The sequence below is a fragment of the Eumetopias jubatus genome, unplaced genomic scaffold (assembly GCF_037043125.1).
Source record: "Eumetopias jubatus isolate StellerSeaLion01/CBP00866 unplaced genomic scaffold, mEumJub1_p1.0 scaffold_6, whole genome shotgun sequence".
Lineage (NCBI taxonomy): Eukaryota > Metazoa > Chordata > Mammalia > Carnivora > Otariidae > Eumetopias > Eumetopias jubatus.
This window is the reverse complement of record NW_028274812.1, coordinates 103,362,434-103,385,557: the sequence shown is the minus strand read 5'-3', so window position 1 is coordinate 103,385,557 and position 23,124 is coordinate 103,362,434. Positions and strand designations below refer to the sequence as shown.

General features: G+C 35.2%; 1 protein-coding gene across 2 annotated transcripts in view; it reads left to right on the top strand.

Moving 5' to 3' along the window:
- CD2AP (CD2 associated protein) overlaps positions 1 to 16,493 on the top strand; it is a 133,449-nt gene extending 116,956 nt beyond the window's left edge. For both annotated transcript variants that reach the window (XM_028097779.2, XM_028097778.2), the window contains exons 14-18: positions 2,774 to 2,886; positions 3,608 to 3,709; positions 4,756 to 4,937; positions 9,189 to 9,252; positions 13,493 to 16,493. In XM_028097779.2, the coding sequence (XP_027953580.1) occupies positions 2,774 to 2,886; positions 3,608 to 3,709; positions 4,756 to 4,937; positions 9,189 to 9,252; positions 13,493 to 13,534 (503 nt within the window). In that variant the 3' untranslated portion in view covers positions 13,535 to 16,493. The remainder of the gene's footprint in view (positions 1 to 2,773; positions 2,887 to 3,607; positions 3,710 to 4,755; positions 4,938 to 9,188; positions 9,253 to 13,492) is intronic.
- The last annotated feature ends 6,631 nt before the right edge of the window (positions 16,494 to 23,124 follow it).

Below are 23,124 nucleotides of genomic sequence, written 5' to 3'. Positions count from 1 at the left end.
TTGATTTATTACTCTGACCTCTATAATTTTTTACTAAAACATCCTTTTGAAGCTGTCTTGGTGTTCAGTGAGTAATTTTTAAAAGGCTTCTTTCTACTTATAATATATTGAAATTAATACTAATCATTTTTTCTTTCCAAAGATAAATCTAAAATCTGATACACATGTGAGTTTAGATAAACTGCAGTAGGTATATGCTAAACATTGAAATGGTTCTACTCATTCTACAACTGTTCCTTTTTCCTGCTTTGTAAAATAATTTTTTTGATTTAGTCTTTTTTTCTAGACATTCCTATCCTTGACTTTTCTTTCCAGATTTTGTTTCCTAGCCTGTTTGCCATGTTTCCCTTCTTACGTGTCAGGAAATTATCCTACCTTTCTCCATTTTGGTAAGATGACAATTTATAAAAGAAATCAAAACAGTATATTCCATATAAATAGGTGGTGCACATTGATTTTTCTTTGTAATTGTACTAAAAGTGTACATGTTTGTCTGTCTATTCTAACCCTTTTGGTTTTCCATTTGAAAATAAAATGAAATTTATGTTGGAAAAATTTTCCTGATTAAAGATATTCTTTTGATAAAAGTTTTTTTTTAACTGAAAACCATAAAAGTCAGTTTATTTTCTACCAAAATTTGATATTTCATTTTGACTTTTTAAAAAATTTTGTGTCTTCTTAGGCAATGTATAGAAATGTAAATGGCTGGCAGAGTGGCAATATAATTGGAAGAGTTAAGTGATTGTCATTCCTTTCATGCCATGTGTACAGTATAAATCCACTCTTATTACTCTTAGGTAAATTTTAAACGTGTTCAAATATATCATGAGTCCAAAATGTGCACTGTTTTATTTTACTAACCTAATGGCTTACATGGAGGACCTGTGAAAGTTTTAGAATAGTAAAATTATTTGTCTTGGTGGTGTAGCCCAAAACTGGACATATGGAAGGCATTTTTACATGAGCATGGTCTATAGTTTTATAAATCTACCTTTTATTTATCCTTTCAGTTTTATTTATCTTCATCCCTTCCTATGTTTTTCTGTTTCTTTTTCTTTCTGCAAGTTGCTTAAATATGCATTTGAAAATAATCTTCACAGGCCAAAATTACTGAATTGTACTTTTCAAGGTTTTTTTTTTTTATAGGTTGCCAATGTACATTTATCAGTGTTAAAAGCAATTTTTAACCCTTCAAACTACAGCATATTTTTAACATTTTTTAAAATACTGATTTTCTTTATGAAATTTACAAATAAAATGAAATATTTAAAAGTATATTTAAACTCAAGGTCTTTCACATTATATAATGTGTTTTCCATTAAAGCCACTGTCTCTTATTATGGTTTGTTATATTTTATAATTATAAACAATTATCAAAAGACTCAAGACCAGAATTAAACTGAGCACATTTGATTGCCTTTTGTGATGTATTAGCCTGGTAAGCAGATGACTAGATATAAGATAGAATTCACAAAGTAATCCCACAATGGGAGGATGGAAAAGAATTAAGAGGTCAACAAATACTTAAATTTGTTACAAAACACATATTGCCAAACAGTGATAACTTTTCTTGTGTCTTACCTTTGTGCCCTTTTACTCTTAACATTTTTTTCTAAATTGATTACTTTGAATATGAAAATTGATGAATAAGCTTTTGAGGGCAGTAATAATAATTATCTTTAGATGTCTTTTAAGAAATAACAAATCACTGAGTTTGGATATCTAAATATTTGACAGAAATCATTATAAACATCTAAGCAATGGGAATGTGCAGAATTAATTCTGTATTTGGAAGACTAAACCAAAGATATCTGCTGCCATATCAAGTATCTCAACTGTGATTAATATCCCTAGTTTGGAATCTGGGCTAAAAGAAGATTATATTGACAGTGGAAGTGTCTGGAATTATCCTTAGGATTCTCGTATCACTTACAGATTTCTAGGTTTCAATAAAAATCACCTTTTTCAGCAAGGTTTTCTGGATCATCTAGAAAAAGGGAAGGTATTATATGCCATTATTTCAAAGATACAAATTACATAGGTTTAAAGAAACCCAAGTCATTGGATCAAAGGTCAACCAACCTTTGATAGTGGTAAAACAAGTGAATGATCTTTGTAGCATTTTTCCTTGATACCCTGTTTGCCTTAGATTTATAACTGTCTTATAGTTCCCAAACAGCTGATGTCTAAGCAAAAGTGCAGTGAACTATGAACAGTTTGAGTCCCAGCTACAAAGCAGTGTGTACACACACACACACGCACATATATAAAGATCCATTAAATTATACTTTCACCTCACAGTTGGAAAGCATCAGAGTCCCACATACAGTTGAGTTCTTAAAATTTGAATATTAGGATACTACTTGAAATTTAAGACATTTTATGTGTTAATTTTCTGATATATTGTAATTAATTATAAGTTGAAGAAGTAGATCTGTTTTTACAAGCAAGAACTTAAGATGACAGTTTTTTTATGATACTGTAATTTTTGGTTCAGATTTGTATTTTTCAATAAGAACTTTTTTTGAGGTCTTAGAAACATGAACTTTCTATTGTTAGTAAAGTCTTATGCTATAAAATGTATCAGGTAAAGAGGATGTTTGTTTTTAAGGGTGAGTGTTGTTTTCCAAATGCATATGAAAAGCACAGGTTAACTTGTGAGTCCTAGTGGTACTTTTTAATGTATAGTTTGTTAGAAATCCAGAAACGTTCTTTTTTATCTTTTAAGATGTACAGTTACGTCTTAGTAGATATGTTTAATTTTATTCTCCAGATCTTGTAAATTTTGATGACATAGCTTCCTCAGAAAACTTGCTACATCTCACCGCAAATAGACCGAAGATGCCCGGAAGAAGGTTGCCGGGCCGCTTCAATGGTGGACATTCTGTGAGTTACACTTACTGTTCTAAAACACAGAATTTAGCAAATCCAGAATCCTTCTAAAGATAGGAACAAGGAGGATTTGTAACTCCACCAAAGTTTAAAAATCAGGAAGATAGTTATGATACTCAAGTGGCAAATGGTTGGTTGTATTTAGGGAGATATGGGGTCATGTTCATTTCAGAGAAGATTACAGAATCAGGAATAAAGAGCTATCCTGAGACCATAACCACAAAGCACATGTAATCAAAAGGGGTCAGGGTACCCATATAATCTATCCATCTCACAACAATAATTAGAATTGAGTGGTACATATTCACCTTAGGAAAGAATGAGAACATTCTTTTCCTCTGAAATAGTGGGGGGTTTTTTTGTAGTACTAATGCTAGTATCTAAATGTGTAGCTTCTTTTTATGTTTTCTATACATTGCCTGGAATGCTGGTAGTATTTTATTATTAATATATTAGCTCTTGAGCGCCATGGTGCTTTTAAATTACCGAAGTAGAGAAAATTTTTGTTGCTAAGAGGCAGGCTATTTTTACTTTCCAGATATGCAAGTGTGTTATTCAGCTTGAAATTATGTAATATCCTGTTAACAATAATGGAATATCTGGAACACTAGGTGCTGAAAAACAGTGATAAAAATTACTTAGTTTATCATCCAAATGTTTATTGCCTTTTCCTTCTTTGGTATTTTCTGTTTGTTGATTTTAAAAAATCATTCAGCCAACTCAAAGCCCAGAAAAAATCTTGAAGTTACCAAAAGAAGAAGATGGTGCCAACTTAAAGCCATCTGAATTTAAAAAGGATTCATGCTATTCTCCAAAGGTGAGGGGCATTGTGGCCTAAGATTTGTATAATTTGTAGGATTCTTTGTGAACACCAAAATTGTAGAATTTAAAGTGTCTTCTAATAATTATTTCTTCTGCCAAGAAATAAAAAAAGTTCTTGCTAAAAAATGGAGTTACTAAAGTCACACTGTCCTCTGTAGGTCATTTTTTAAAAGAGCTTATTTTAAATGAGTAGTATAAATGTTACACGTTTCATATTTTTTAAGGCATAGATCTCTCCATCTGTTTCATTTTCCCATTAAACATACACTCTTTAGGCCAGAAGCCATCATTTGTTTACCCCTGACCTAGCATGGTGCACTGAATATATACTGGAATGAATGGCAGTATACATGGATTCTTCCATTTATTACATGGTGTTAAGACTTTTCTAAACTCTTGCATTTTTATTTAAGATAGTATTATCACAACCTATACATATCTTATATTTAAGAAATTAGTGTTTTCTCCTCAAATTCATTCCAAGCAGCATTTGGCTGCCATTCCAGTTTATCAGATACACTTAAATCTGATTCCCTCAACTTGTCAACAGTCGATTGAAATTTTACTTCCTGTTACTTGAGTGAAATAGTAAAAAGAGCATCAGGCCATGGATTCATTTTAATGCCTCTTCCATGGACTTATTCAATTCTTCTTAATTACTTTTAAGTGAAATTTAAATAATGACTATTTAAAGTGGAGGATCAAAGCAGCACCTTAATAATGCTGATATATTCTTGCCTCTAGATGCTCCACTCAGCAAACCATTCATAAGATAAATCTAATAGGTTTTTCTTTTCCACTTTTTAAAAATTATTATTAATAAATCTTTTGACATTTCTCACATAAACTAGTGATTACAAGTTTATTCTTTGGTTGTTTGGTGGTTTTACTAGTTGTGAATATCAAGCTGCTTTTTGAATTTCCAAAGTTACCATTTATCTTGAATTATTACTTTATTTACCTCTTTCCTATAAAATTTTTTGAACTTAAACATAAATATAAATACAAATAAAGTAAGAAAATATTCTATTATGTTTTCAGCCATCTGTGTACCTTTCAACACCTTCAAGTGCTTCTAAGCCAAATACGGCTGCTTTTTTAAGTCCATTAGAAATCAAAGCTAAAGTAGAATCAGATGATGGGAAAAAAAATCCCTTGGATGAACTTAGAGCTCAGATTATTGAACTGCTCTGCATTGTAGAAGCGCTGAAAAAGGATCATGGGTAAGTAGCCCTTGTTTTCCTCTTTGAAAACTACTTAACACATACGTAAAGAATTCTTTCAAATTCTATCAAGCAGAGATGTAATCTGCCAAATTTCTAGTATAAGCAGATATGTTTCCAAAGAAATTTTCATTAATAGTGCTTCCCTCCTTTCTGCAAAAAACTTGAATTAGGAAACTTGTTCTCATAGGCTTATTATGGAAAAGGTATATATGTACCCATAATTCAAGGGTAGAAATCTTCTGGTCAAACACATGGGTTAATTAGTCTTAAAAATATTAGGAAAAGTTATATTGTATTTCAGATCTGGAGTGTATATTTACTTTTCAAGAGGGACTGGATCACTGTCTCTGTTAGCGTTGAGATTGGTATGTAAATAAAACCAAGGGGTTGGGAATAGGTGATCTTTAAAACCATTCTCTTGGGCGCCTAGGTGGCTCAGTTGGTTAAGCAACTGCCTTCGGCTCAGGTCATGATCCTGGAGTCCCGGGATCGAGTCCCCCATCGGGCTCCCTGCTCAGCAGTGAGTCTGCTTCGCCCTTGGACCCTCCCCCCTCTCATGCTCTCTCTATCTCATTCTCTCTCTCAAATAAATAAAATCTTTAAAAAAAATAAAAAAAAAATTCTCTTAATTCTGAAACTTTTCAATAATAGTATATGGTGAGATCCTAAGTGAAAGGGAATTTTTAGAGTGAAAACAAATGTAAAAGGTCACCTACTATAGCTCCTCTCCTTTCTTTTAACTGAAGAAGTAAAGGTTCAGAGAGGTAAAGCTATTTATCTAAGATTATACGGTTCTTAAAAGGCAGAGCTAGAACTGAAATCATATTTTCTGTTGGTTTAGAGATATTTTTCTAGAACCGTTATTATTTGAGCTTTAGAACTTGTTAACATTAAAAAATAAATAAATATAAAAATAGAACTTGTTAACATTTTAAACATAGTTCTACAAAGGCCCAGTAGGTAAAACAGGTCAAAGATGAGCTAATCTAACTGAACCAAGGGTGAGGGTTGGTTCAGGTGCTCTTCCCCTATCTCATCTTCCCCTGTAGCTTCTAGAAGTATTTGATGGTATATGGAATCTGGTATAAAAGTCATTGCCAGAAACCATGCTGCCTCAGAGCTGAATTTACCATTTCTCCCCCAGTTTTCAGATGGCACTGGATTCTTTATTAAAGGTGATATTGAGGGGTGCCTGGGTGGCTCAATCGGTAAGGTGTCCAAAACTCTTGGTTTCAGCTAAGGTCATGTGATCTCCTGGGTCATGAGATCAAGCTCCACGTCCGGCTTCATACTCATTGGGGCGTCTGCTTGAGATTCTCTCCCTCTACTCCTCCCCACTGTGTGCGTTCTCTCTCTCTCAAATAAGTAAATCTTAAAAAAAAAAAAAAAGATACTGAGATTAACAATATATTTGTAGTTGCAGAGCACTTTTACAAATGTCTTTTAAGTAGAACCAAAAAATTTATCTTGAGTGACTACTTAAAAAATATATTTGCATATATAGAGAGAGAGAGAAAGAGAGGGAGAGACAGAGTGTTCTTAATTTGATACATGTTGGGTCTTTTCTTTACCCTTCAGTTTATCTGTCTGAATCCTGCGGAACTTTTTTTTTACAGATTCTGCAATATACACATTATAAACTGTAAGTTCATTCATCTAGGAAGTATTTATTGAACACCATCCATGTGTAAGTTAGAGAACTCTCCTAATTTGTTGATTTTGACATTTACATTTTTGATACCAAGTCTGCTATTTTTAGTGAACTGATGATTACATTTACAAATTGCCCCTCGGTGTTCTTAAAGTAGCTGTAGGATGAATAAAATATTTATGACATATATATTTTAAAACATATATATATCAGATATTTTAGAAATCTTTCCAATGGGTGTTTTCAAAGTTATTTCCTCTGGGAAAATGAAATGGATGGCAGATTTTTTAATCTGAAAAATAAGAGCATCACAGGAGAATGGGTAAAACATATACTGGTATGTTGATACAACAAAATGCTATACAGTGTACAGCAAGAAAAAATAAATGGATTGTGGCTATATGTGTCAACATGAATCAGTCTGAAAAAAGAGGGTAGGAAAAGCAAGTCAGAGACATCCATACAGTATTATTTCATTTACATGAAGTTTGAAAAGCATATAAAATCTAACAGTGTGTTGTTTCAAGATATTATTTGTATATGTGGTAAGAAAAGAAAAGAAATAAAGACTATAGAACTCTTCCTGTGAAGGAGAGGAGGAAAATAGGATTGTGGGTCACTCTGGGTATCAGAGGTACTGGTAGTAATAATTTATTTCTTGAGCTGACTTGGAATTCTTAGGTTTTTTAATTATTTTATCTTTATAGCTTACAAATACATAGTCTTTATGCATTCAGTGTTAGAATCTAAAATGTTTGGAACAAATCATTAAAAAAATTGAAGGTTATTGACATGGAATGATTGACAAATGTATTAGTAATCTGTTTCTTTAGTTGAAAAGTTATAGAACAAGAGATATAGTTTGATCTGTTCCTGTAAAAAGAAAACAATGTTACATAAAAATTTTATATTCACAAATGTGTTTTTAAAAATAAAAATGTGATAGATAAACAGAGCAGGATAAATATTTTTAGGAACAGATCCTCATTTAGATATAATTTAAATGTATAATAAACTCAAAGTAATAGAATAATTAGAAAATGGAAGCATTATTTAATTTAGTGGTAACATTTTAGAACTACAAAGTTAATATTTTAGCACATTTTCTATCATATACTAAAATAAACTCTAGATACGTTTGAGTTAAATATTTAAATTATAATTTAAATTGAAACAGTAGAACATTTATTCTCAATATAGAGAAATAGCTTTATAATCATTAAAACCACAGAAGAAACTAGTTTTGAAACTATAGAATTTAAAAGTTTCTTTCTGGGGCGTCTGGGTGGCTCAGATGGTTAAGCGTCTGCCTTCGGCTCAGGTCATGATCCCAGGGTCTTGGGATCGAGCCCCGCATCGGGCTCCCTGCTCCGCGGGGAGCCTGCTTCTCCCTCTCCCACTGCCCCTGTGCTTGTGTTCCCTCTCTCACTGTGTCTCTCTCTCTGTCAAATAAATAAATAAAATCTTTAAAAAAAAATAAATAATGGGGGAAAAGAAAAGAAAAAGAAAGTTCCTTTCTTTCTCATGTAGTCTTTCTTCCTGAGCATTTTCATGCATTTTTCAAGCTATTATTTCTATAATACTCTTGAAGAGAATTTTCCTAGCATATGTCAAAAAGCTGTGAAAATGTCCCTACTTTTTGATTTAGAAATTTGATATGCTGGTATATTCATGATAAATAAAATTCCTATTCTTTCCATCTCCCCCCAAAAAGCAATAACCAGAAAACCTGGATATTTGAGTGTCAAGCAACAATTATCAGAAATATGATAATTTTAGCAGCATGGAAGTATTTTAAAACACTTTGTGAAAAGACACAATATGGAATATATAGTTACAGCTGTGGAGGGAAGATGACTATATAAAAAAAGACGAGAATACAGAAAAATGCAAACATGAGTTAAGGAGGACGGATTGTTGGCTAAAGTTTTTTTGTTTATTGGTCTGGTAATTTTATTTTATTTATTTATTTATTTATTAACGATTTTATTTATTAGAGCATGAGAGGAGGAGGGCCAGAGGGAGAAGCAGACTCCCCGCTGGGCAGGGAGCCTGATGTGGGGCTGGATCCCAGGACCCTGGGATAATGACCCGAGCCAAAGGCAGTTGCTTAACTGACTGAGCCACCCAGGCGACCCTGGTTTGGTAATTTTAATGTAGTATTTAATTTTAAAAAACTGATAAAGAGAAATGTAAAGTCCAGGTAACCCTGTTAAATAATACATGTTTTGACATTACCAAATTGCTTGGGCTTTAGAGTGTCCAGCCTGGAAAATGCATGATAACTGAATATGGAAAATTCTTCTAAAGGCCAATTATTATTTCTTTATTTTATCATGAGCTACTTTCTCTATTCACTTAAATTCTTTATCACAGGTAGGTTTGCCATGGCATTGCTGAGTTTTTTTTTTTTTTTTTTTAATGTTGTACTGAACCATTGCATTAGTGAATTTGAAATTTTTCTTGATCAATATGGCTATTTTCTTTAAAACGTTTTCCTCATGTTTTGGTATGTCAGGTAACAGAGATCCCGTTAACATTAGTCAAATATATTGTTTAAATGAAAGACTTAACAGTAATAAATAGTTTGTTTTTAGGAAAGAACTGGAAAAACTACGAAAGGATTTGGAAGAGGAGAAGGCAATGAGAAGTAATCTGGAGGTAATTCATTTCTCCTAACATTGATTGTAGTCAGCATAAACTAGGTGTGTTTTCCCATCTCTGCTAGGTGATTGGGTTCACTACAAATTATGCTTTCCTACTTCAGTTGGACACTCCCTGCTGCTTGATAGCCATTTAACTAATCTCTTGTTGACTCCCTGTCACATTCCATTCATTCATGCAGCAAATATTTTTGAGCACTAGCTCTCAGGCAATGTGTGAGAGGCATAAGGTATATATTCATAAATAAACATGGTTCTGGCCTTGTAAGAGTGTGTAGTTTTAGATCTTTTGCATTCTTGCTTTCTTGAACTATTCCTCTTTTTTTCCACAGTTAAACTTTTTTCTTTTTAATTCCTTTTTTCTGCCTGGAGGCAAGGGTGGTGGGGGTGAGGGTGGTAATGGGACGGCTATAGATTTGTTGACTTGATTTCTCACTGAGCATTTACTTCATAACTGTGAAGTCATCATCTTCACTCTGCTGATGACTACAATTTCACTTATTTTCCTTAATTTTTTTTCCATCTCCTCCATCCATGCCTACTTTGGTCTTCATTTGTATTCTTATTTTCTGCATATTTCAGAGAAAGTGTACTCTGCCTTTTTTCAGAGTCTCTTCCCATTTGGTACTTAAGTATTTCATGTGCCTCCCTGTTTTTACCTTGCCTTATTGCTTACCCTATTGTTAGCATTGTGAAACAGAAAGAACCTGGGACTTGGTAAAAACAAAACAACAACAACAACAACCAAAGAAAACCTTGAGCCCCTCTTCTGACTTACACTGGTGACTTTCAGCTCTAAACTATGTGTCAGGCTTGGCACCTCCTGTACGTTATCTCAGTGGACACACATAACAACTTGTAAGGATTATTGTTCCTATTTTAAGGATGAGGAAACTAGGGTTTAGAGTGATTAAATCAGCAGTTGGGCTGAAATTTTTAACAGAAACAGCCAGACTTATTGAAACTTTGCTCTCAGGGATTAAGTTATACTGTTTGAACTTGAGGAAGTCACTTAGCTGCCTTTTAGTTTTAGTTGTTGAGATAATATATGTGAAGGTCTTTGGTAAATTATCAAAACTCCATTTTCACTCTTACATCTGACGTATCCCTTTTATTGTTACTTTCCCTTTTTCCATGAAAATACTCAATTTTTCCCCTTTTTCAAAAAACCAAAGTCCTCTTTCAGGTCCAGCTGCCCTCTTAATCTGTAGTTTTCACTTTTCATTTGCTGCAAAACAACCAAAAAAAAGTGTACGTTTGTGGTCTCTAATTCTTCACCTTTAATTCACTCAACAACTCTTAATGTTTTAGGTTTACTGAAGGCAACTCCAGTGTCTCCAGTTTCTACAGCATTTCACATTTTTTAATCTGTTGCCACTTTTTCTGTCCTGGTTTATGTGATCTACATTCTTTTGTTTCAGTCCACTTCTCAGCCCCCTCTTTTCTCTTAAGTGAAATGTTGCTTCAGAGCTGCCCTTGGCCCTCCTCTCAGCATCTCCTCACTCTTTTCATACCTGTGCCCTCAAGCATTGTGATTAGCTCTCGTCCCTCTCCTATCTGAATCTGATTCTCTTTTCCCAGCTTCTGTCCTGTTTCCAGCTGCTCGTCTCCCTGGATGATACGCCGTGATCTTAGAACTAGCATGTACCCTTTTACGTTTATCATCTTCCTTTCCTGCTTTTCCGATTTTCTTTTTCTGTTGATCATTTCATTGCCTTTCAAGTCTTACATAGTACTTCCATTCTCGTTCCATTCACATTTAGGCCAGTTAGCTTTACTCCCTCACCTTATCTCCTTGTTCCTAGTATTTCCGTTCTTCTCCCATGCTCTTTATCTTCTCTTTAGCTATTTAAGTTTCTCTCATTCTTATCTCAAATTAATCTTCCTTTATTTAGTACTTTCAAGAACTTTCTGTTACTTGCTGAATAAAGTTCAGACTTCTCAACTTAGCATGTGAGGTCTTTCATGTCTTGGTCCTAGTTTATCTTTTCTTGCTTGCTTATCCTCAGTTGTCCCTCACAGTTAATTCGTCTGAATTTTTGCTCTTACTGTATTTTCTTGGATTTTCCTTTTATTTCATCTTCTCATGCATAAGTTCTACAGATTCTCAAAGCTTACCTCCAGCAGTCACCCTCATTAAGTTAGTACCCATCTTCCTCTGATTTAAAAGTAATTTTGTCTTCTTCCAAATTCATGTCCTTTATTTTGAAAAGGTTAAATAATAATTTTCTATCTTATCACTGTGACATTATGGACTGACTTTGCCCATCTTCTAGACTGTAAGACTGTTTGAGGGTGTATCTGTCTGTTCCATCTTTGTCCATAGTCCTAGCAAAGTGCTGTACACATATTAGATAGCTAATTTTTGTCAAAGAATACATATTAAAAATGTCTTAAATTCCCAGAAATTCAGAAATTAAAAACAAGTTTCTTGATTTTTATTTCTTGTATTTCCTACATACACATATTCATATATGAAAATAAGGTGTTATAAGCAAGAGGAACTAATACAGTGTTAAATTTCTATATGTGATTTAATTTGTCATAAAAATCATAAATGAATTATTTCATTTTTGAAGAATTTTATTTGATTCAATTTTTTAGCAAAATCAGCTGTTACTTAGACTCGCCCTCATTTGCATTACAATTTTTTTTTTTTTGCCTAATGGGGAAAGTTTGACCCTCGTATTTATAAGAGCACACCTAATAAGACAGAGTTTTAAGATCATACATTGAAAGGAGAAATTCTGTTCCCTAAAGATTAAAAGTAGTACTTTGAACTATGAAGTTAACATACAGTATTAAATTATACTGAGGAATGATAAAAGTACTAAAGATGAACAATGAACATAAAAGTGCTAGAAGAGGAACTCTAGCAGTAAAAATATTTGCTTGATATCTAAATTTATGTGACGGTCTATAAGGAGTATTACTGATTGGGTGCAGGGTTATTCTTTCTGTCCCCTACTCCTTTTTTCACCGGTGTTGTTTTTCCCCCCATTTTCTTTGCATCCTTGCTTGTTAAAATTGGTCTAGTTGGTTCATGTATCTTTGGAGTAGAGATGATAATAGCACATCATGATGAAGGTTGAAGGTATTTTGTCTCAATCCAGGCTGAAGACCAAGGTTTGTCCCAAAGTAGTGCTGTTAAAATATTTACCTAATAATCATATTAGTGGAAGATTAATATCAGGAAAGATCCTAGAATTAACAAACCATATTTGAATGGTTAGAATCCCTTAGGAAATTCTGAGCATACTGAAATTACACATTTTGACTGGCAAAGTGCTTATCATTTAATAATGAATTGTTTGTCAGAGGTTTGCTGTAGCAGGTATTACTTGTATGCAGCGCTGGGGACAGGGATGATGCTGTCAGGAGAAGGTAAGGCCTGAATGTTTCCGCATGCAGTGAACGGTCAGAGATCATCAAAACCTTTCATAATTGGGAAGAGTAAAAAACTGGCCTTCAGAGCCTTAGACCCAGTCAGTGCAAGTTCTGTACCACTTGCTAGTGTGGACACTTGGCATGGTATTTAATCATGATTTGTAATATATCAGAATTAAATAACCACAGTTATTGTGAACATGTATTGAATTTTCCTAATTCTCTTAAGTTTCTTAAATTGTGAATTTCTGTTAAGTGAAGGATGTCTTCTGCCTAAAGGTGGAAATATTTCCAACACATTGACTGAATCTTAGATACATTCCTGGGTTTTAAAAAGAATTTAATCTAGAACATACTGTTTACAGATGAGGAAATTGAGACCAAATGAGGTTAAGGGATTTGCCAATTTCACTAGGTAGTAAGTGAAAAACATAGGACTAAACTGGTCTTTATTATGATCATTTTTCAGTTCTTTACTGCCACCCCCCCTTTGTTTAATTACAGGTACTTGTACGTTTCTTAATTTGGTTTCAAGGATTCTCTTGTTCTTTGGAGGGCTGATTTTATGACAGTATTTTTTTCGGATAATCCCATTCCTTAATATTCTGGCTGAAACAACTGTAGTTGCTGTTTTGTGGTTGTCTCCTGCCATTTAGGAACTGTATTAGGAACTTGTGGTGTGTTCTTCTGTTAAACTTTTTCTTTATTGATCACACCATTGGAAATTGGATTTTAGAATGGAAATAAAAATCTGAAGTCTTAGCAAAGTATGATTGGATCTTAATGACATAGGATAAAATAATTTGACTAAAGATATTTTATTTATTGTCAACTTATGTTTTATATCTTAGGTGGAAATAGAGAAGCTGAAAAAAGCAGTCCTGTCTTCCTAAAATGGCATGGCCCCGTGTTCTTAAGGTTCCAGGGATTCAGAAGCAACACTATGAACTTCAACTGACTTGTTACTTAAAAATAACAAATGCTGTTGTCCTGATAAAGAAATATGAGTATTTGAACTATAATCTATAGAAAAGTAGGGAGAGGGTGGATTTTTTTTTTTTATATATATTTTGTTTTGCCAATATGAAAAAAGAAAAGGCCTTATTTCTTATGTGCTGGAATTGCAAACTTTTTTTTTTTTAGTTTGCTTGAAAATACTACTGAATCTGTATAAAAAGGAAAGAAAGTTCACAATAGTTTTTTTATTGAAACTTGTAGTATTATTTTTAAAGAGATCTATACTATAAATATGGTGATATCTTTACAAATAATCTGTAAAATATACTATTTGAGAGGGACAAATTAGCTTTATAGTAACTATAGCCACTACTTTTCCCATAATACATAAGGGATATAAACTTTGTATATATATATATTTTTTACTTTTAGCTTCTTACCCAGGATTACACTGTTGTGCCTGTTTGTTTGCAGTGCTGTTTATACTCTGGGTGATGAAATAGGAGTTTCCTAGCTATAAACCAGATTATTCACCCAAGCATATAGTAATAACTAATGAAACAATCAAAATAATTTCTTCAATTTTTAGAATATTTTATATTGCTTGCACTATAGGATTCATAAAAGGAATTTAGCTAAAATATATTGGATTGTTAACTATATTTGGGAAAATATGAGCTATATTTTAAATTCATTAGGTCGAGGAACTAAAAATGTCAATTTAACCCTTAACTTGTGCCTAGAAACTACAGCACATATAATATGCAAACACCAGCCTTATTGCTGTACTTTTCTGCTTATTTTACAGGCTCAGAGATTACTCATTTTGTGATCTTGTGATTGAGTTGTTCATACTCCTCCCTCTGATTTTTAATAATGGTAATATGAGGAGAACAAAACTCAGAACACTGAGAACTTCGGTGTGAGGTTTCATACTTTGACAAATTATCATCGTGTAAATACTCAGGTTTGACAATGTGTAGTTTACCTAAAAGGCCAAACTAACTGGTGGAGATATTTTAGGCTGTCATTTAGGTACCAGAGTGTTAGTATATCAAAACATAACAGTACAGCTTATTTAAAACCAAATACAGTTGACCATATTCAAAATGCATTTTCACAGGATGGATGAATTAGTAGTTTCTTAAGAGTCACTTATGAACAGTTGAACGTTTTAAAATGTTGTTTCTATAGATAACCTGTCTTAAAATATGTGGGTTTGTATTAAAAATAGAAAACTTGACTTTTCATTTATAAGAAAATTAGATTTTAAGCTTTATTATAGCAAAGACTTTCAGATTTTGAGTACCACCTATCATGCTTCCGTTTTGTGTTATTTTAAACGACCAAACCAGTTTTTTCCCTTTAAGTTTTAATCTTATATACTGAAATCTTATTAATGAAATTTTGCCATGTTGTCTCACATAAAAGAGAACTGAAGTAGAAAATAATAGAAATTCCAGGAATTGCTTAATGTTTAATTCAGGAAACATGATTGTGCATTGAGTATGTACACTTTAACTCTTTAAAGTCCTTGGGCTTTTCTGATTAGGTCACTACTGAACGAAATTGTTTACTCCTATTCTAATATTTTTAAATGACTTGTTGAATGATTTCCTTCTTGCTAAAAAAATTAGATTTTTAAAATTTTATTATGTTATTTAGATTTTATTTTCTTTTAATTAATTGTCCTTAGGTAGAAATAAAAACATTGTATCCTAGAAATCATTCTCCAGCTTTCTGACTGGAACATCTATTAAGTGACCCCTCCTCACCCTGATAATGGGGTGAGGGAAGTTTCCAGCAGATTTCAGACTGTTCTTAAAGTTTTTCTTGGTCATTTTCTCACTAGTGCATAAAATGAAGGTGGTCATGAATGCTGACATACATTTAAAGTATCTGCTTTGTATACTCCTCAGTCAGAATAGAAATTAAAGTACTGTGTCTCTATTAGAAAATTATTATGGCTCTATTTTTCTGCCCTTGATCAGAAAGTAAAGTTCTTAAAGCCAAACTCAAGGGAAGAATGATTACTTCAATCTAGCAATTTACCAGTATTTGCTCTTGATGTGGGAATTTTATTATTTTTATTCATAAAGTTCATATCACAAAGTAGCCTTTATTTGGGGATAAATCATTGTTTTTTTCTATGAGCGAGTATAAATGACAGACTAGGGATGAACAGTGTAGAATCTGTCATTGCCAAATTATTAGTGAATGTATTTTTCAGGTCTGCTATTCTTTGAAACACATAATATTACTAATTTTCCTACTTGTATTTCAATAGTGGAAGTATTTTGTGTGTGTGTGTGTGTGTGTGTGTGTGTGTGTGTGCTTGCTTGTGCAAGCTTTAGTGGTTGGTCTTACTATAAAGCTGTTACCTCTTTACAAAATTTAAGTCTGAAGATAGGAAGAGAATGGGGGTTCTCTTTTTTATGCTTTACTGTGATCACGGGGGTGGGGGGGGAAGAAACCCAAGTGCTCTCTTGAGTTGTTGGTAAACATTTTGTGCTTGCATTTAAACTTGAAATGTATGAACAGAATAAGACAATCAGTTAAAATCAGAAATGAGAAGCGTTAAAAATTTAATGGCCTTGTTTTGCTGTAGCAATAAAATGACCAAGTGCAATGATTTGATTTAATAAAATCATCTTTTAAAAGTTGCTGCTATGAATATTTTTAGCCATAAAACTTTACCCTTGTTTTAGCCTGACTTGCCTTCAGTAACTATTATGTAATGCAGTTGGTGTTGTGGTATTCTAACATTCCAAAAAAATAAAAATAATATATATGTGGGGAAACTCAAAATAGTATACTTCACTGACTTGTTTACAGGTGCTGTAAAAAAGCATGCTTCTCCCTCAAAAAGAAAAACAATAAAGAATAGTATTGTCAGTTGTGTTGGTCTTTATTAATTTTTCATTAACATCAGCATATGTTTATTGCAGAGTATGATGAAAATTCTATTACTTTGAGTTTTCCAAATAAGAGAAACAGTGTAAATAGTAAAATGAAAGCATTAAAAGTTCTAGACCTATGTGACTCTTACTGAACCTTTTTGAGTCTCTTTTCCCCCTGAAACTGTGAGATGATAATTTCTACCTCACAAGTTTATTGGGATAATTTGAAATGATTTATATAAAGTATGTTGCAGAATACTTGGTGTAGAGTGGTTTTTTTTTTTTTTTTTTTTTAGTGGAAGCTTCTGTTCTCTTCTATGATGTAAATTAGATAAGATTTAAAAGAAAGGCATAGTAGTTTTTCTCCCCCTGTTTTTGAGTACAGCATCTCTTTTGGGGGAGATAGCTCCTTACATTAGCCTTATATTCAAATAGAACTGCTACCATCTTAAAGATTCTGCCTTCCTGACCACCCAGTGATTGACCCAAAGGAGAGTACTTTGCCCAAACTGAGTTCCTGACTTAGAGACTGAGATTGTAAAAATTTGGAAGAAAAAAAAAATTTTTTTTCTTTTTTTTTTTTTGTTTGAAACAGCACTGATCTCAGCATGGGAGTGCTCTCAGTTAATAGTCTGTCATCTGGAAAAAGCTGATTGGGAAGAACAGATCTTTAAATAGAGCATAAAGAGATGGAAACAATCCAGAGAATTTTAAAACCGATTACAGTCATTCCTAAATCCCAGCTATCCATCCACTGCTTGGTTCCTTAAGCATAAACTTGCTCTTAAGTTTTTTGGGTTTCTGATCTCACAACTGGAAGCCCTGATAAAATAAAAAAAAAAACAAGAGTCCAGAAGACATCAAGACCCATGTACTCTTGCTGAAAATATGCCACATACACGACTGTAAGCTTCTTAGAAATCCACCTGAAGATTTGAATCCTAGAAAAGGAATGACACCAGTATGAAGTAATACAGAAAAAAAAAATATGGCAAGTCATTTAAGTTAAAAATGTAGTTTGAAAATTCCTACATGCTTCTTACTGGCCTTGATAAACACTAGGCATAAATTAAGCCTGCCAGGCACAGGATGGTGAAGTTTGGATTATAGAATTTTATTTTTTATTTTTATTGGTGTGGGAAACAAAGGCAGAAGGAAATGTAGATAAAATTAAATGTCCTTATAACCTGCAGCCCATTGACAAACACTTGAGGCCGGCAGAGTATCACGTTCCTCCAGGAAGCTCCCAATTGTCTTAGTATTAATATCTTGCTAGAGGGAAAAAGAGCCTTGGTTTGACAACAGCAAGACCTCCAGTATCCTGTGAGTCTTCTTTAGCATAATGAAAATCCTTTTGACACTTCCCTTATCTTTACTCCCCCCCCCCCAAAGTATAAAATCAGTTGCTCCTCACAGTCCCAGGGCCTCAGCTCCTTCCCCTCCCTGCGCTTTAGTAAAACCCTTTTTGTACCAAACGTGGCTCTAAAATCTTGGCCATCGACTCCAGAACCTCACCAACATTCCAAAACGACGTCATTGTTTTTTGGATTACAGAATTTTAATATTTGAAGGGACATTAAAGAGGTTGAACAATCCGATCCCTGTGCAGATGGTTTTATATGAAAATACAATTTGCAGGTTTAGTCTAATTCTAGGAAATAAAAGCAGATAGCAGTTTAACTCAAATGAATCTATTTGGCTTTATTACTTGCCAATTAAGATTTAGAGAGTAGACTGGGTGGGTCTTGGTGTTAAAATTTATTTCTGAATACTAAACATTGTTTTCATTTTGCCACTAAGACCTTTATTGTGACTATGCTTGTGTGTGTGTGTGTGTGTGTGTATGGAAAATAAATTTAGAAATAGGTATCAGTATTTTTTTGTATAGAGCCAGTAATCTTTTCTATCACAGAAGGTGTTGTGGTTTTCATTTTGCAACTATTGGGTGGTATTTTTTTCCTATCAGGTTACAAGTGTTTTTTATTAGCTACATTTCGGTTCCTAAAAAGTTGTGTGAATAAAGTTATTAAAAGTAAAACTCATTTTTAAACAGTGTACTGAGTAACTTAATTCTTCAGTAAAGAAAAATCACTAAACATTTCATAGTATATAGTGTATTTTTAGAACTATTCCTAAAGCATTAGTTGAACAGAATGCAAATGCAATCTGATATGACAGAGTAATGACATTTTTACTCCTCATCTCCCTTGAAACTGACTAAAAAGAGATGTAAAATAAAAACATTGCTCTCCGGGCGCCTGGATCACTCTCTGGGCGCCTGGGTGGCTGTCGATAAACATCTGCCTTTGGCTCAGGTCATGATCCCAGGGTCCTGGGATGGAGCCCCACACTGGGCTCCCTGCTTAGCGGGAAGCCTGCTTCTCCCTCTCCCACTCCTGCTTGTGTTCCTGGTCTCGCTGTCTTTCTATCAAATAAACTCTTAAAAAAGTAGCGCTCTCCAATAAGGAAACAACCACAATTTATAATAAAAAAATAACCTCCCAAATGCTTTGAGATTTGGAACGAAACGAGGGACAGCCTGAAGACTGACCTAAGCCTCCCCAGACCTGTGTCAGATGCAGATTCCTCTGAAATGTTTATATGATCATCTTAGGCCCAAATCCTGTACGGCAGAATGGCAGGGGACATGGGACTGAAAGAGAAGCCACACTAACTATTAATTTGAAGGCTGAAAACCAAGGGGAGGGAGACATATTCTTAGGAAAGAAAACAGCTCTGATGAGAGCGTGTTTAGGTAACAGACGGAATTAAAGCTACGTTCCCTCCCTCATCGAACTCCTCCCTGAGCTAGTCAGCAAGTAACTGACACTGTTCAAAGGTGAGTAATCAGACGCAGTACACACAAGGACCTTTTCAGATGCTTGTGCTATATTCAAATGTGTAAAACATTGTCCGAAAACAAAGGCTTGATCCTGCAAATAGAAATCCCTGTGACACCCAGGCACCCCTAAGTGGTCAGTTTAATTACCCTAAGGTTAACAGGAAATTTATCTTTAAAAATAGGTATCATGTCAAATACTGAGCTAATGTATGCATTGTGCTTACCATGTTCCAAGCACTGTTGCAAGTAACATTTGTCTGTCATCTATCATGTATCTTGGCAATTTTATTTAATAGGCACTATTGTTACCCTGCACCGATGAGGAAACAGGCTTGAGAGGCTAAGCAACTTGGCCAAGGCTGCTGGGCTAATAAGAGATGGAGCTAAACCCAGGCAGGTTTTGAAGCCTGTGTTCTTGATGGTATGCTAGCCCTACATAGGTAATGTATGGGAAAGAAGGAGCCTGAATTGGGAAATTCTATTCTTAGTTTTTTCGAGTCTTTGTAATCCTTTATATTATTTATTAAATGTTTCCATCAGTGAGGGAGACTAGATAATTTACAAAGTCCATTTTCAGCGATCTCATAGTCTGTTTAGATTTCTTTGTGATGCGGTCACATACAAGATTTTAAGGAACATTCTCTGTTGCTTTGCAAACGTTAAAGTGATTTTCATGGCTTTTCAGTCAAGGTGGGGAAAGAAAAGCCTTACTTGGCTCCCATAAAGAAATGACCACTAGATGGTAGTCAAATAAAGCTCAGCTGCTTTTGTGTGTCTTGAGTAAACCACAAGGCCTGTAGAAGCTGCAAATAAAATCTTTGGGCTCCAGCCCTTTGAATTCATGCAGAAGTAGGACACAAGCACCACACTTTCCTAGCCTAGCCACTTCTGCTGAGTTCCACATGATATAATGAAAAGAATTGAGGCCTTGGAATCCAAGAGATCTGGCTTTGAAAACTGGCTCTAAAAAATTAGTAGCTGTGTGAATTTGGCCTATCACTCAAATCTTATCTCTTCCCTGATATCTTAGGAGATTTTTAAAAAATTACTCTTATAACTTAAAGCCTTTCCCTCTTACCATACTCAGAGAAGAGAGAGAAAGAGGGCCCTGAGCGCTTTGTATTTGATTTTTCCCTGAGCAAACAGTCTCATCACAACAACAGCAACCAAAACCATCTTTGTCCTGTTTGTTGATACCATGAAGCCTCCTCTGAACCCAGGCTGCTGTAGTGGTTCTTCAGCTCTTCTCACACATGTGATCTGCTATTGTCCACCCTTGCTTCGCTGGGAGCTGCTTATGTTTCTCCATTTTGTCCTGCAATGTGTTCCTATATCAACCAGGCCAAAGACAACAAATCTCCTCCATGGGCACTTAGGAAACAAGCTCACAAAATAGCTTGTGCTGTGGGCTTCTTTCGGAGATTCTGATCAAGCATCTCTTTTATTTTGCCACTCTGTCTTCTCCCCAAGGGCCTAGTCTAATTGCCACGGAGTTGGAGTCTGGCATGACCGTCCAGAGCAGGGAGTCGTTGGAGGGTCCATGGTGCTATGACTGTACTTGAAAAAGCAAATCTATTTTCAGCTCAAATTCTAAGCCTAAATGACTTTTTAATTCCAAGAAAATGGAATTAAAGTGTCCGTATCATGGTGATGACAGGACTACAGGGCCACAGAAACAATAGTATCCCAGAAAGGGTAAGGTCATCAGGAAGACTATAGAGGTGGGACAGGTGTTGGGGGAGAACAGAATGAGATAACATCAGACGGCTCTTTCCTTAACCAGTAGACTCACAGCCAGCCATCTGCAGGGCACTTCCCTGACTATCAGTTGGTCAATAAGCGCTCAAGGCTTAGTTATTTTGAGCAAGTGACAGAACTAGAGATTATCTATGACTCTTAATAGTGATAAAGGTTTTGGAGTGTGACAAAAGCAATGAAGCACACGAAAGTATTCAGATGTAGAAAGAACCATTTCCTTAATCTCACCAAGACTATCACCTATCCCGTGGCAGGAGGGAAGGAAATGAAGAATGAAAGAAAATAATGTATATTTATCTTAGTCCATTGCATATGTCCATGTATGTGTAATGTAAAAATGCTTTATGCTTATTTGATTTTATCTTGATCTGAAGCCCTTGTTCCCACTGATGGCAGGAAGAAAAGACAAAACCTCACTCAAAGGCAATAGTCTCATATGGTTTACATTATTATATGTATCTAAAGTAGCAGTTAAAGTTCTTCTCAAGCTGTTTCCCCTACTCAAGGGTCTTTGTTCTTAGTGTGGTGACTGTGTGCTGGGAAAGTAGATACATCTTGGCAGCAGGAGGAAGTGAGACCTCAGGTTTATGTGCTGTCCTTTGAGTCTTCGTTGGTCTCCCAGGGCAGTATCTTCCCTGATCCCATGTCCACTGAGGTGCTGTTCACCCCGACGAGTTTCTCATGGCATTGCACTGATAACACACTTGGTTCCTGCCCAAATCTCCAAGAACGGGCGCCTGGGTGGCTCAGTTGGTTAAGCGACTGCCTTCGGCTCGGGTCATGATCCCAGGGTCCTGGGATGGAGCCCCTGCATCGGGCTCCCTGCTCGGCGGGGAGTCTGCTTCTCCCTCTCCCGCTCCCCCTGCTTGTGTTCCCTCTCTCGCTGTCTCTCTCTCTCTCTATTAAATAAATAAAAAATCTTAAAAAAAGAATTCTCTGATCGTAGCACTGCCTCATCTCATGTTGATTTTTCCAACAATTCTCGAAGCTTCCCCCAACTAAGGCCTCCACAGATTTCTGGGTAAAGTTACGCTCAGGCAGGGGAAGAGAGATGGTATCTTAACACCTAGCTCATTACACTCTTATTTCCTTTGCTTTTACCATTTACTGCCTTGGTTCAACATTTAGCAACATGCCAGGCCCCTCATGAGACCCCTCTAGTCTGAAACTCCCCATGACATGTTAGTGGAAATGGGGCTTTCATCCCTCGTTCTTGGGTCTCCCCAAGTGTAGCTGTGTGTTCCTGAGGCCCTTGCTTCCCTCTGCCCTTTCCTTTCCAGACGAGTATAGACCTGAGAGGATACTTAACATCTCATGTCTTGCCCTGCTCACGTCCTCTCTTCGGGCCCCTCCTGTCCCAGAAGGAGAAGGGCTCTGTATTCATTTCCCATTGCTTCTGTGGTCACCACAAACTAGTGGCATAAACAACAGAGAGTATTATCTTACACACTGGAGATCAGAAGTCGCTGTGCCAAATCAAGGTGTTGGCAGGGCCAAGTTCATTTCTGGAGGCTCTGGGGGAGAATTCTTTCCTTGCTCTCTCCAATTTCTAAAGGCTGCCTACGCTTCTTGAATTGGGACTCCCTTTCTCTGTCTTCAAAGCCAACAATGTTGGGGTGAGTCCTCACATTCCCTCTCTCCACCCTTTTGTATAGTCCCATCTTTCTGTGACCCTGACTCTCCCATCTCCTCCTTCTACCTTGAAGAGCCCTTGTGATGTTCCTATGTCCCAGCCCCATTCCCTTCTCTTTGGAGTATTGTTGGAAAGGCTCAGGGGAACAATTCAGTTCACAAGTGAGAGAAAGTACGTTTTTAAGCGGCGAATTTCAAAAAGTCATCCCCAGTTTGAGCAGTGACTTACTCATGGAATTCTGTCAGAATTGAGACTGCGGGGCGCTGTACAAATCCTTTGCATAATCCTCTGAGGTAAAACAACAACAACAACAAAAACAAAAACAAGAGAACAGAACAAAGAACCCTTTACATATTGTTTCATGTGTAATAGACAGCTGGACTGGTTGGACAC